Source organism: Gavialis gangeticus, unplaced genomic scaffold (assembly GCF_001723915.1).
Source record: "Gavialis gangeticus isolate Ggan-Ray unplaced genomic scaffold, GavGan_comp1, whole genome shotgun sequence".
Taxonomy (NCBI): Eukaryota; Metazoa; Chordata; order Crocodylia; family Gavialidae; genus Gavialis; species Gavialis gangeticus.
The window spans coordinates 26,151,996-26,163,037 of record NW_017729000.1 but is presented as its reverse complement, the minus strand read 5'-3'; the positions used below and the strand labels follow the sequence as shown (position 1 = coordinate 26,163,037).

The 11,042-nt window shown below is 41.9% G+C and overlaps 1 protein-coding gene across 2 annotated transcripts in view; it reads left to right on the top strand.

Annotated features, from left to right (window-relative positions):
- SLU7 (SLU7 homolog, splicing factor) overlaps positions 1 to 11,042 on the top strand; it is an 18,070-nt gene that overhangs the window by 444 nt on the left and 6,584 nt on the right. The window contains exons 1-9 of one of the 2 annotated variants that reach the window (XM_019506475.1): positions 340 to 376; positions 456 to 651; positions 1,774 to 1,927; positions 2,885 to 2,965; positions 3,822 to 3,986; positions 6,348 to 6,413; positions 8,139 to 8,186; positions 9,352 to 9,483; positions 9,919 to 10,016. In XM_019506475.1, the coding sequence (XP_019362020.1) occupies positions 355 to 376; positions 456 to 651; positions 1,774 to 1,927; positions 2,885 to 2,965; positions 3,822 to 3,986; positions 6,348 to 6,413; positions 8,139 to 8,186; positions 9,352 to 9,483; positions 9,919 to 10,016 (962 nt within the window). In that variant the 5' untranslated portion in view covers positions 340 to 354. Of the gene's footprint in view, positions 1 to 339; positions 377 to 455; positions 652 to 1,773; positions 1,928 to 2,884; positions 2,966 to 3,821; positions 3,987 to 6,347; positions 6,414 to 8,138; positions 8,187 to 9,351; positions 9,484 to 9,918; positions 10,017 to 11,042 lie in introns of those variants that run through there. The other variant, XM_019506476.1, reaches the window with a different exon arrangement.

The following is an 11,042-nucleotide window of genomic DNA, read 5'->3' as shown; positions in this document are numbered from 1 at the left end:
CCCCCGAGCCGTAGCCCCCTCCCCCCGCCCCTACCTACCGGCTTGGCGCTGTCTACACGCGCCAGAAAGAAAAATCCCGGCACTTGATCTCTCCATCAGGATATCACGAGTCCGGGTTCATTTCGTTTGGAAATCGTGATTTTTATTTTTTTTTTTTCTCATGAGAGTTGGCATTAATGGAATCGGGCCCCCATGGAAGAGTGGGGCTGGGCGGGCCCCAAGAAATCCTCGAAATGGGGCCAGGCCTCACTACAGAGGAAGCCCCCCCCACCCCACCCCACCCCACCCCGGTCCAGACCAGATGGGCCATGGGGTAAAATTCTCTCTTAGGAATTGTAACTAGGAAGCTGGAAGATGCTAAGTGTGGTGAATAAAGGTAAAGGGCAGTGATGTAAAACAGCAGGTTGAAATAGATTTTGTTCAGTTTTCATAATGCCAGAAATTGCCGTTTTCAGTACGTGTGTATGTGTTCGCAAGGGAAAAGACAATGGCATCTGGGACTGTAATAGCCTCTACTCCTCCGGGAGGTTCAAATGATGTGGGCTTGGAAGAGCCAAAGAAGATGACAAGAGAGGACTGGAGGAAGAAGAAGGAGCTAGAAGAACAGAGAAAGCTGGGTAATGCACCAGCCGAAGTAGATGAGGAAGGAAAGTAAGTTTTACTTAAGGCATCAATGTTACCAATGGGATGTAATTGTAATATTTCTGCTAGGGATGTTGAAGGGTAAATAATTAATTGTTAAGCCTGGTGACACCCGGTTAGCTTACTGGTTGTTTAGTGCGCCCATGTGGCAGGGAAAGGGAGCAGTGATCCAGCAGGAACTGGAAGGCTGCAGGGCAGGGAGGAGGAGAGGAAGGGGTGAGGGGGGAGTAGTACGCTAGCCTATGAGATTAAAAAGGAAACCAGCAGGCAGCCTAATGACTTATCAACTAAGCAATGAGCTGCTCATTCACAGGTGCTGTTCCCTCTCTCCCAACCTAGGGGCTTCATTTGGGCTGTGTTATCTGGCTGGGCTTGCCACTGCCGTACCCACCTAAAAGGCCCCAGGAGTGGCTCCCAGCAGCAGCTGTGTTATCGGTTAACCGTTTAACCAGTATAATTAGAAGAGGTTAAAAGGATCATTTTTAAAACAATATTTACATCCCTACTCCCTGCTGATAGCCAAAGAAACTCACAAGGAACTTGCAGAATTACAATAACAGTGGCTTAGTGTAAATTCTCAACTTTGTGAGTTGTTCTTTAAGACCCAAATCCTCTCCCTCTTCAGCAAGGCTAGAGACTCCTTTAACATAGAAATGACATTTATTTGGTATATGGCAAGTGGAGATGCCAGTAATAGATGGAGCCATGTGGTATTTTAGTGGTGGATGGGGGGTTGGGTAGAAGATTTGTTATAATGTAGATTGTTCTTTACTTTCCTCTACTTCCATTTTACCTCCTTGACCAGCTGGAGATGCTCAGTTTTTTCACTGCTGAAGGGGGAGACTATAACTCTTTCCCTAAGATCCTATGTTGTTCATAATACCAAGTCAAGTTACTCGGTTAGAGGCTGGATTTCAGCCCAAGTAAGTGGATCGAAATAAAGAGAATTATGGTCTGTTTAATTTGGCAAGTATAGACCAGTTATAAGTGTATTGAGAAGACCAATATCTACACCGTCTGTTACAAAAATATTTATACTAAATACAAAAAATGCGGTTGTAAAAAAAAAGATTCCTATTCATGTTTATATTGTTTTTATGTCTAAACATTTTCTTTTAAAATCTTTCTCAGAGATATCAATCCTCATATTCCTCAGTACATCTCCTCAGTGCCATGGTACATAGATCCTTCAAAAAGACCTACGCTAAAGCACCAGAGACCTCAGCCAGAGAAGCAGAAGCAGTTTAGCACATCTGGAGACTGGTATAAGCGAGGGGTTCAGGAGGTAAGTAGAAACCTCTTGGGTGTCTAGCAAAGGTGAGGCTTGTGGAATGCCTATGACCAAGGGCAGAACGTGTTCTTGACAAAATTGTGGTGGTTTCTTTTAAGCTGTGTTTCACCGTAGCCAGTTGTTCTTTGGGTAACTTTAGTATTGGGTAAAGTTTGCTTCACCAGCTATTGCACCAGTTAGGTTTCAGCTCAACCTCTGGGTCTCTCTCTAGACAGTCAGTATAGCTTAGCATTTATTGCCATTTGATCCTCTGTCTTGCTACAAAAACCTGTCAAGGATGTAAGTTTTTGGTGGTATAGCTGTCTTCCTTCTAGGAACTTATATGAAACCATTAGCCTTTTTACTGTTAATTACTTTAAATAACTACAAAACAACATGGATTCAGTTTATATTCTGAAGAAAATTTTGGGAACTTACTCTGACATCATTGGATTCAATGGAATTTTGTCTGTCTCACTTCTAGTGCAGAGGTTCCTAAATATTTTTTTATTGCATACCCCCTTCCAGATTTACCAGCTACCTACATACCCCTGGCAGTATACATTTTATATTTTAAGCCCTTAAATGCTAATTATTATTCTAATGAAAATTAAATTCACCACTACACAATGTCTTCTGTATACCTCCCAGATGTGTCTTGCGTACCTCCAGGGGTACGCATACCACAGTTTGAGAACCCTTGTTCTACTGCATCTTTCTTTATGGTTTCTCTACATTCGTGATTAAGTAGGGAAGCAGAAGGAAAACCTCTTCTACAAAGCAGTTGATAGTATTTGGAAATTGCTGTAAATGCTTTAGCTTTAAGAAGCTCATCTTGTATATACATGTGTATGTACTTGTGCTTCATTTGCTTAATTAGGCTTGTTTTCCTGATTAGGCAAAGCTGAGTACTGGCATAGTGGGCCTGCCATGCTACTTATATTCACATGGTGTTTGCTTTTTCATGTTTAGAATGCTTTAGCAACAAGATATCGCAAAGGGGCCTGTGAGAACTGTGGTGCAATGACACACAACAAGAAAGACTGCCTAGAGGTAACTTGGTGTCTGAATTTTTCTGGAAAGCATTTCTCTCAGTTCTGTTATGATGGAAAATATCTACTGAAAGAGTATCAATTTAGATTTGTCAAACTAAAACTTAAGTTTTAACTAAAATTAAACTGATGCTTTCACTCGAATTTGTGAAATTCAGCTCTTCAACATGCTGTTTGAAGTCCATTAAAAGACTAACAGACCATTCAGTTTGTGGTATAGCTAAGGACATTTGTAGCTCAAGCCTTGTGTGTGAAAACAGTTACAGATAAGAAAATGATCACTTTACTCAAACAACTCTCATCTGCCAACTCTGTCATTTGTTTAGTTCTTTTTAGTAACTTTTAATTTTAGTTCATGTTCTGCCCATATTGCTTTTTTTTAGCTCTGGTTCTATTAAAATCAATATTTTAAAGCTACTCATTAATATCTATTAATGTGACATCAGCTTGAAATCTTATTTGCTGGAGTATGTGCAGATGCTATGACTTTAAGAGGAGGTTTGATAATTACCTAGGTGGGGTCATATGAGCCCAGTATTCTCTCCTGCCCAGGACTTGAAGATCTACTTAGGTCCCTTCCAACCCTACATCTATGAATCTGTGTGGTTTTTGGCAGGGGGGGTGTTCTTTAAGTAAAAAGTACCTTGCATCTGAGTCTCCATCCCAGTTTTGTAGACTACAATCCTGTTTCCCTTTTTTGAGCATTTTTGCTTTTTCTTTAGCCCTCCATTGTCAGTATGCTATAATACTGAGGCAGCAGTGAAAGGATTACAGGAAATACAGACACAAGCTAATTAGTTAAACTTTCATCTTGCAAAACCATCAGTGTGCAAAGGTGTTGCTTATTTCCCTTTCAGAGACCCAGGAAAGTTGGAGCAAAATACACAAGCATGAACATTGCTCCAGATGAACATGTACAGCCTCAGCTGATGTTTGATTATGATGGGAAGAGAGATCGTTGGAATGGTTATAACCCAGAAGAGCATATGAAGATTGTAGAAGAATATTCTAAAGTTGACTTGGTATGCAGAAATTTTATTTGGATGGGGGTGGTTGTTTTTAACTAGACCTTCTGAACTCTGTAGCACTACTGCATGATGTAGAATATGTGTATATTTGGTGGTTCAACAGGAGAAATTTGTGGAAGTGAAAACTCAAAACAGGGAGTTGTGTTCTAGTTCACTCTGTAAATGAGCCTTAGGTCAGAGTTGTTTGCAAATACTTCTTAGTATCATTTTGAAAGTAGCTAATATGGAGACGGACTGTGGGTGACAGAAGTTTGATTTTAGTGGAGAAGCTACTTAGTCTTGTAATTACTGTTTTTGAATAGGTGGCCTTTCTTAACTGTCTATATGCATGTGCTATACAGAAGTGTGAAGTAGATTTGGTAGTCTCATTTAAAGGCCTTTTAGTGGAGAAGCTACTTAGTCTCTACGTCTTAGTCTCATGTCCTGGTTGCTGTACTTCCTAATTATTTTGTTAATCATCTACTCTGTAATGTCATGAAATCAAGCTGCTACTTGCACACTTTAAAAATCCAGTTCTATACATGCAATTAGTGCACATGTTTTTTGCTCCTGGGTGTACCATTTGAACTTATGCCTAGGAGCATTTAACTCCAGGGCAGTCAGCTCTGGAGTTTATTCATGCACAGTTCATAGGACCCAGTTGGAGTAGCCCTGGCTTCTTCAACCAGGCTCAGTTTGCTGTGGAAGGGCTGGGTGGGGAAAGAATGCTTCAGTATGGGGCTAGCCAGTAGGCAGTCCCCACACTGAAGCATCCTTATGTACCACCCAGCCGGGTCAGTGTCTACACATGCACTGATGCTCATGAAACAACTTCACAGCAAGGTAGTACTTGTAAAAACTAATACAGTAAACCCTGCTGCAGAGTTTTAGTTTCCAGTGCGTAATAGGGGTGTACCTGTAGATGCTAAGATATTTACTGCAGAGCTAATTAGTCAGCTGTACAGTTATAAACGTCTTGTGTTGACATGCTGTTTTGGAATTAATTTTCTGGGCACAATTAACAGCTGTTTATGAATACTTCTTTTTAGACACAGCCACCTTTGTTTCACTTTACTCACCATTCTCAAAATCTGTCTATATTGCTTTCTTTCAAAAATGGTTTAATTTTGCTTTATGCACATTAAGGAACATTGATTCACTCACTAGTGAGTCACTGTCAAATCTTTACCAGCTTGAGTAGACCCTACCTCTGCTACGCCGTAGTGCACCACCCCACCACATGCCTGCACAGCCCCAGACCTCAGCTGCCTTGCTTGGGGCAGGGGCAGGCAGCAAAAGCCGGTGGAGAACATGAAGATTCCAGCTGCAGCCAGAGTGACGAGGGGAGTGGAAGCTGGGCAGGAACCTGTGTGGGGAGGGGAGGAGGGTAACAGGTGGGCAGCACGTGGCCTATGGGCTGCCAGTTGGACCTCCCTGGACTAGGCTTTGATATTCACTGTGGAAAAGACATTAATGCTGAAAAAGCACTCTTTACAATTGAATGCTTGTGATGTCAGAAAATGTAATTTCGGTTTTTGGAATAGGTGGCCTTTTTTAACTGTGTATATGCATGTCCCGTACAGAAGCATGAAGTAGATTTGGTAGTCTCATTTAAAGGCTTAGACCAGTGATTCTCAACCAGGGTGGTGCAGCACCCTTGGGTGCCTTGAGATCCTTTTGGGGTGCTGTAGAGTGCCAGTGTGCAAACATGATTTGCAAGATAAACCCAGAGATTTTAAATAGGAATCTGTAGAGTTTAAAGCACTCTGACGTGTTGAGTCTTTGATTTCTTTGCAACAAAATAATGACACTTTTTCTGTAGAAAAAGTTCAAGTGAAAACTAAGAGCTGTCATTTTTTGAGGGGTGCCTTGAATCTATAAAGATTGAGAGCCCCTGATCTACACTTGAATGTCATCACATCAGTAGGCATATTGTTTTGGTCCTCTTGTCACTTCAGAAAGCAATTGCTCACAACTAGTGTTTGAACTTATACTTTTTGTGGGTTTTCATTGTAGCTACATTTGTTCCTAAAATGTATCCAGGTTGTGCAAAGAGACTTGTTATCTAGGAGCCAACAGTTGAGGAGTATCCCATTTCCCTTCCTCAGTGGCTAAGTGGGGAGGGAGGGGGAAGCGGGTAGCCAACAGTGAGGATTTGGATAAACTGGCTGGAGCCAGACTGGGGCACTGAGTGCTTAATGACTATCAAAACTGGTGATTATTTGCTGCCAATTGCTAGTTGTTAGCAAAAAAAGAAAATGTTCATAATAAGTGATGCATTTAAAATTGTAAAGATGCCCAGATGAGCTTTGAATATGCTTTGCAAAAGATGATCATTAAAAAGTACTCAAAGTATTGCCATGCTATCATATTTAGGCCAAACGGACGCTGAAAGCCCAGAAGCTGCAGGAAGAGTTGGCATCAGGGAAACTAGAACAGGTGGTAAGTAAACAAAAGCCTAATGTATTGTCTTTGAAGAGAATGATGCTTCTTTCTCCTCTCGGTGAAACAAGCCATCTTGGCTATCAGATGCTTTTAGCGGAAACCAGATAATGAAGATTGTTTTAACAAATTTTTTTTTATGTGGTTTGAAACCTCAGCTGTGCAGTTTTTAGCATGCACCACTGATAACCCCATTCCCAAGTGCTACTGCTGGGCCAGAACAGGGATTCTTGCTTACTGATAGTGATTTTTTTTTTTTCCACATTGTGCATATTTTTGCAGTAGGCATCTTGCATTGTCCTATATTTCAGCTTTTTGTGTGTTATAACTATGCTAAAAGAAAAATGGACTTGTATTTGTGTTGTATTTTAAAATAGTTCATAATAGTTAATAGTTAAAAAGTTTAAAATGGCCTTACCTTCATATCAGAGGCAAAGTTACCCTACTTCAGTCCTGATAACCTATACTCTTGTTAGGGCAAGCAGAACATAGCTGTGGGTTAGAGAGACATCTCTATGTTTAGTTAACTTTATTCAGAGAATAAAGTTCTTATTCATCCTCAAGATATTTTGTATTTTACTTTTTTCCTGTAAAATCTGCTGATGAATTGATTAGCCCATGCTTAGCATACACATGAATGAACTGTATTCTGTCTTTGGTACCCACTTTTTTGCATCTAGTTCAGTTGTTAGTACCAATGTTTATTTTATCTTATTTGGATGCCCTTTTTCTTACAGGTCTTGGCTTTGGCTTTTCTTGTTCTTATTTTTGTAATGCAAGGGGCTAGTGAATTAAGGCACTGGTATGTCTTTAAATGCATTTAATATTCAAACTGTAAGCAGGGTAACTAACTTTCCATGTTAAAAAAATAGAGAGATCACTAAGTGAGGTTTAGATTTTAGGATATAGCATGTTTCTTCTCAGCCACAACAAACGCACAGAATTGAAGTAATTTTATCCTCTTGTTCTATAAATGGTACCATGATTTTTGTCACTAAATGGCAGGGTAAACATGGGGTCTCTTGTTTATCCCAGTGCAAGATATCCAGAGATCACTCCATGTTGATTTCTAACATTAGGGAAGTGGTAGAAGGAAGCATATGAATGATGCTGGGAGGACATTTGGAGTGAGATGGGTTAGGCCTCTTCTAGGAATCCTGATTTCTCTGGTAGCCATGGATCTTCCCACTTCACTGTTCCAGAAATTCTCAACTTTGAAGTCCATTGGTTCCTTTTAAAATACTTCAGCCAGCTTTCTCCTAGTTAAACCACAAGGTCTGGTGCATGAATGAAAAAGACTAAGCTGCTGCTAATTCCTGTTAAGCTGTCATCAATTTCAGAACATTTAAACAAAAATAACATGAGCAGAGTTCTGGTGAGAGGTTGAAAGTAATAGAGTTTATTTTTAAATTATAGCGGTAGTCCATGGCCTAAAAGCCTTCATGCAATTGTTCACCAGTTCAAGATGATCGTAGATTTGACTGGGAAAAAAATTAAATACTTCAAGATTTTTTTTTTCTATGCTGTGAGAGGCTTGTAAAGTTAAAGGACATTGTCACAGTGGTCTGTAATGGATTTTGTTCCATAGTTATTGCACTTTACCTCCAACAAGACTTTCTTATGCATAAAGCCTTCTTTGATTGCTTTTTCCAACAATTCCCTCTGCCTTCTTCCCCCTCCCCAATATTGTGTATTCTCTGGTGATGTGTTCTTTGTTTGCTGTAGAATTCCCCAAGACACCAGTGGGGAGAAGAGGAACCAAATTCACAGACAGTAAGACACTTACTAAATGTATTGCACCACAGGGAGAAACAGACCATTAGCTGGAGTAGGAGGGTGTAGAACAGGGGTCGGCAACCCCTGGCACGCGTGCCGAGCGTGGGACATGAGGCCATTTTGCTTGGCACGCCACGGCCAGTCCTGGCTCCGGGTAGCTGCTGCCAGTGATGGAGCCCAGGCTGGCAGCAGCTCCCCAGAGCTGGGGCCGGCTACAGCCAAGAGGCTCCAAACAGCTGCTCCAGGCTCTGGCGTCAGCTGTGCACCGGCGTGTGCAGGCGCACCTCAGAGCAGGTGGTGGGGGCGGGGCCTGAGGCAGCGCAACAGTGGGCTCTCTCCCCTTCTCCCGGCTCGGAGGTGATGAGCCTGGTGCAGCTATTTGTAGCTGGGATCCTGGGCTGCTCCCAGCAGGCATCTGGGGTGCTGCAAGCCCTGCTGGGAGCAGCCCGGGCTTCAGCAGGTACCCAGAGCCAGGGTAGCTGCTGGCAGCCACAGAGCCTGGGCTGTGGGGCAGGGGCTTTGGGTGGGGGGCACGAGGCAGCAGGGCTGGGGGCAGAGGCTTTGGGGGAGGTATGGGGCACAAGAAGGGCATCCTGCCATGTACCCCTTGCCCTCATTTTGTTTTTCTGCCATGCCAGCACTCTGGCACCTTCCAAGGTAGGCATTGTGGTGTTTTTCGGCACTCCAGCCAAAAAATGTTGCCTACCCATGGCCTAGTAAGTTGTTGGATCCATGCCACCCAAGGATTTACCTAGGCAGGACTTGCTTGCCTTGCAGCTTGTATGCACAGAGTATTCCTTCTTTTAAAATCTTACTGTAATACTGAAGTTGCCAGGCACAAGAATAACTTGACTTGTGAAAGAAAATCCTAATGCTATGTTAGATGTGCTGTCTAAAATAACTTCTTTTAAATATTATCAAAGTTGTGTTTAACTCATGATCTTATAAGAGGAAGTGATTCCTCTAACACAGTCACTTCTGAATCTTTGAAAGTAACTTCAGAATAGATTACAAACAACCACAAAAAATTGCAATGCCAGTTTTTAACTAGAGAGTATTTTTTTCATAAAATCATTTGTAGAACATGAAGTCCATTGTTAATACTTATTTCTAGATTTAATGCCCATCTTTTACTTAGTTGATTTCTGCTTTCACTTTTCAGGAACGAGATCATAACAGTGAAGATGAGGATGAAGATAAATACGCAGATGATATTGACATGCCCGGACAGAACTTTGACTCCAAAAGACGTATTACAGTCCGAAACTTACGTATCCGGGAAGATATTGCAAAAGTAAGCAGGAGCAAATGTCTAGAGTTGATGTTAGAGCTCAAGCATGAAGCAAGAAAATTCCATTTCTGAGGAAAGAATAGAAGGAATGCAGTTGTTTCAGGATGTTTTTATACCATGAACAAACACAAAAGGCTATAAATCCAGCTTGTACCAAAATCTATTTTTTAAATCTTCTGCAGCACAGAAGCCAGTCACAATGTGTATGCCATCCTAGCTCTGCCTTAATTTGGGGGAGTAAGAGGGGAAAAGGGGAGTAAAAGGGGAAAGCTATGATCTTGGCTATCTCTTTTTAAAAGACTGGCGTTACTAGCAGCTGTAGACACATAGTATCTAGTGCTTTACTTTATCCTCTTCCTAGATGCTTTTAACACTTTGCAGTCTGTTGGAATTCTGCACATATTCTAATTGTTTGGGGGGGTTGTTGTTTTTTTTAAGTACTTGAGGAATCTGGATCCAAACTCTGCCTACTACGATCCTAAAACGAGAGCGATGAGAGAGAACCCATATGCTAACACCGGCAAAAATCCAGATGAGTAAGTCAGAAACAGGAGTTGGGCCCTTTCAACAAAACAAGATAAACTAAAAATGCCCTTATTAACCTTGTATCACCTTATAGACTTATGTATCTTGCTACTAATGAGGCATTAAGCAATTATGGATGGGTAGAACTTCTTAATACAACTTTTTTTTTTTCATTTGTCAGCTAATTTTCCCCTCGCATATAAGTTGATACAGCAAAAGGCTAATCATTCCTGCTGGTACTTGATTTAGGTAAATTTTGGTCTTTGTCCTTTGGGGCACAGAACAGACTTTGCATTTTATGTGTAAGAACTGTAAAGTAGGCAGAAAAGCAAATTATAATTGACAAGGGTTCTCTTACGTCCTAGAAATGATATCTGTAGATTTGTTATGTTTACATATACATTTCAGTAGTAGCTTGTTTTACAGTTGTTTTTCATTCTTGACCTGACATTTATCACAGCAGAGAAACTCATCAAATTGGGATAATTTTTTTCTAGAAATCCTAACCTGAAACTTGGCCCTTCCAGCAGGCATTTAGGACACTGGAGAACAAATGTGTTTAAAAACACCAAAATACCATGTTTACCTGAATCTAAGACATGTTCCCCCCCCAATCAGCATGGCGGGGCGGGGGCAGGGAGGAAAGCCCTTCACGAATCTAAGATGAACAAAGTGGAGAGGGGGGCTGCTGCAGCTCTGGCTGGCCCTGAGCCCAGATTGGTGCCAGTTAGAGTTGCAACAGCCACTTCCCCCTTGCAGCTTCTTCCTCTCCCTTCCCCGCCTGCCCTGCCCTCTCATCCCCCTTCCTGTTGGGCACAGTTCAGCTCCAGCTTGGATTGAATTCCTTCCCAGGCACGGAGCACATGGAAACTGTCTCCTGCAGTAGTGCCGCTACTACTGCATGGCCTGGTAAGGGTAGCAAGGGCTACACTTCCAGGTGCTGTGCTCCAGGGAGGGAATACAGCCTGAGCAACATCTGACAGTAAGCAGGAGGGAAGAGGCAGAGACCAAAGGGATTGGGGGGGTGGGAAGGGGGC